The sequence below is a fragment of the Glycine max genome, chromosome 13 (genome assembly GCF_000004515.6).
Source record: "Glycine max cultivar Williams 82 chromosome 13, Glycine_max_v4.0, whole genome shotgun sequence".
Taxonomy (NCBI): Eukaryota; Viridiplantae; Streptophyta; class Magnoliopsida; order Fabales; family Fabaceae; genus Glycine; species Glycine max.
The window spans coordinates 19,662,538-19,665,161 of record NC_038249.2 but is presented as its reverse complement, the minus strand read 5'-3'; the positions used below and the strand labels follow the sequence as shown (position 1 = coordinate 19,665,161).

Here is a 2,624-nt window from a genome sequence, read left to right as displayed (position 1 = left end):
ATATTTACAGTATTCATTCATAGTACATAAAAGGCAATGCAATTGGCCTTGTATTTAGTGTAAGAATAACATCTTTAATATATGTATTTGGTGTAAAAGTTTTTATACTGTCAATTAATAAAAAAAACATCTTTAATATTCTTTGAATATAATTATTATAAAAGTTAATAAAATTATTATATATAATTTTTTATTAGATGTTATTCTTATAAATATTTGCACGTAAAACAACTTTTATTAATAAACCTCAATAGTTCAAAATATGCACCAAGCTTCACTAAAATCAGCTGTAGAAACCATCATAGCCTGGATAACCAATTAATACTCCACTTGGCATATGAAATGGATTTACCTCTACAAAGAGTTGCATCTCTTTCTTTCCTTGATCTTTGCGCGTATATACATGAGTAATGAGTTAATGTTATTATTATAAATATATAGAGTGGTACACACACACATAAACAAGTTTGCTAATATATATATATATATATATATATATATATATATATATATATATATATAATCAGCATATCAGATATAGATAATTAGCAAACTTGTTTAATTTGCTGTTTATTGTAAAACAATTTGGTTGACATCATGTATTGTCAATTTCCTCTCACAGGTTTAATGATACACATAACGATTGACACATGTAATCTACGATGATAAAAGAAAAAGAAAAGTGGTCGAATCAAAGATAAACAGGCAAATTAACATACATCATATATGAAACCAATTAACCAATATAACTTCCGATGAATCGAGGAGAGCGTGATGAAAATAAAACCTTAATTTGATTGACTTACATATATGTTTACCTCTGTACAATGCCTTAACGTATATATGGGAGCGCCTCTTTTTCTCCACCCCTTCTATCTCGCAAAGAGAAAAATGTGAAGTGGGCAAATTAAAAAAAAAAACCCAGAAAATTAACAAATATTTAAAACATATAATAATATTATAAAGAAGCTAATCAAACGCTATGGAATGATTAAAATTTGATCTATTGGGATATTTACGATGGATTTAGGATCATGATCTCTGAGGCAGTGACAAGACGTCTCATAACTTCAACTTGAGCTCGCAGTGATTGTATATAATCTAGGGTTTCTTCAACCAAAGACACAGCGTCCATGGATTCTCCTCCTGGTAAGAGACTCTTGAGCCTTCGCGTTCTCTTCTGGACCAGCCTCTTCGCAACGAAACTCGCCGCCACCACCCTATCCTTTGTTCTGCAGTGGACTGCTGCACGGTTTCTTCTGATCAACATGTTTCTGCAGCTTCTGATCCTTCTGAAGCTTTTCCTTGTTGCCGGCCTCTGTGGTGGTGATGATGATGATGGTGACACGTGTTCCGTGAGGACTTTGTTGTTGCCATCTCTTGAAGCATTCGCAATAAGGGCCCTGCTCCAGCGAGTGGATTTGTTTCTGGTGGAAGCCATGGCTAAATCTGCTGACAGCTTTATGGCTTTCTTTCTCTCCATCAGACTCATGTTTTTCTTCTGAGAGCTGTATTTTCTGAGACCCCATATCCATTTCTTCAGGAATTCTTGCTTAACTGAGTTGATGTTTCGCATTCTGTGATAGAGAGTAGGAATTCACAATATATATGGGGTGTAAGTCTTAACCAAAGAAACTAGCTAGGGCTTGCTATAGCTAGAAGAAAACTAATTTAATTTAATTATATATGTAATTAACAAGAAAAAAATTAATGATGAATTAATTAAGGCGTACCTTTATGAAATTCTTGAGTGTTGAAGTTGGAGAAAGAGAAAATTAATATGAGTAAGGTTTGATGAGTGACGTTGCTGTGTTACAGATCCAAGCAAAGTGGCATATGATCAGGATCTGTGAGAGAGAGAGAGAGGGGTACTTGAGAAGAGGAAGAATGTGAAGGTAACGAATTTATGTGCTCGAAAGAGGAGAGTGGTGGGGCTTTGAGAGAAAGACACAGCACATGCTGGCACATGGAGTCCCTGGCCCACTACCCAAAACCATAGAGAATAATGTTACATTATAAAGAAAACAATGTGTTTAGATTAGTGGTAAAGAAGAATAAAGGTGACCTTAATGTAATGCAAACCTAACATCGGTATCTTTGTTTTGAATACAAACAAAAATCACTAAATACGACTCACTTCGAAACAATGCGCCTATGGCCCGCGAGTGGAACTCCGTGAGAGTAAGATTGTACCTTATCATGACTATTAATTATTTTTAATTAATGATTATAGCTTTCTATTCTATCTTTTAAAATATGTGCCCTCCATTTTAGGGTAATTTAATTATGGAATACGATGTATTTGTAATTTTGTAGTATTAATTAATTTTCGCTATAAATTAATTCTGATATTCGATTTTCAACTAAACCAATAATCATAATGATTTGATTCCAAAAACATGATTTGCATGGTTACGTTTTTAACATGTTATGTTTTTGTATATTCATTAATTATAATCAATGTTTAACTACATTAATTATTTTTCATCGTAACACTAATTAGTGCCATGGAAATACAATTTGATCACTTAGATCTTAGAAATTTTCATTATGCAATAATAAATGAAGGAATATAACATGGTTTAATCATGACGTGTAACATATATTAGATTATATAAATAAGG

At 32.6% G+C, this 2,624-nt stretch overlaps 1 protein-coding gene across 2 annotated transcripts; it reads right to left on the bottom strand.

The window, feature by feature from the left end:
- Positions 1-775: 775 nt before the first annotated feature.
- Positions 776-1,956, bottom strand: LOC100809722 (transcription factor IBH1-like 1). 2 transcript variants are annotated; one of them, XM_006593497.4, is made up of 3 exons: positions 1,734-1,956; positions 1,020-1,577; positions 776-869 (listed from the first exon to the last, which is right to left on the bottom strand). In XM_006593497.4, exons 2-3 carry the CDS (start codon positions 1,574-1,576, stop codon positions 833-835), a joined length of 594 nt encoding a protein of 197 aa, XP_006593560.1. In that variant the 5' UTR covers position 1,577; positions 1,734-1,956; the 3' UTR covers positions 776-832. The 2 variants fall into 2 exon arrangements, with proteins under 2 accessions (XP_006593560.1, XP_003542307.2); XM_003542259.5 differs by having other exon boundaries at positions 776-872; positions 1,734-1,953.
- Between the last annotated feature and the right edge of the window lie 668 nt (positions 1,957-2,624).

Excerpts from the sequence above, each read along its gene's own strand:
- LOC100809722 (XM_003542259.5), bottom strand. The coding sequence starts at position 1,576 with ATGCGAAACATCAACTCAGTTAAGCAAGAATTCCTGAAGAAATGGATA. Across the intron at positions 873-1,019 it reads ATCATGATCCTAAATCCATC|AAGGGGTGGAGAAAAAGAGG; the intron begins GTAAATATCCCA and ends TTTGCGAGATAG.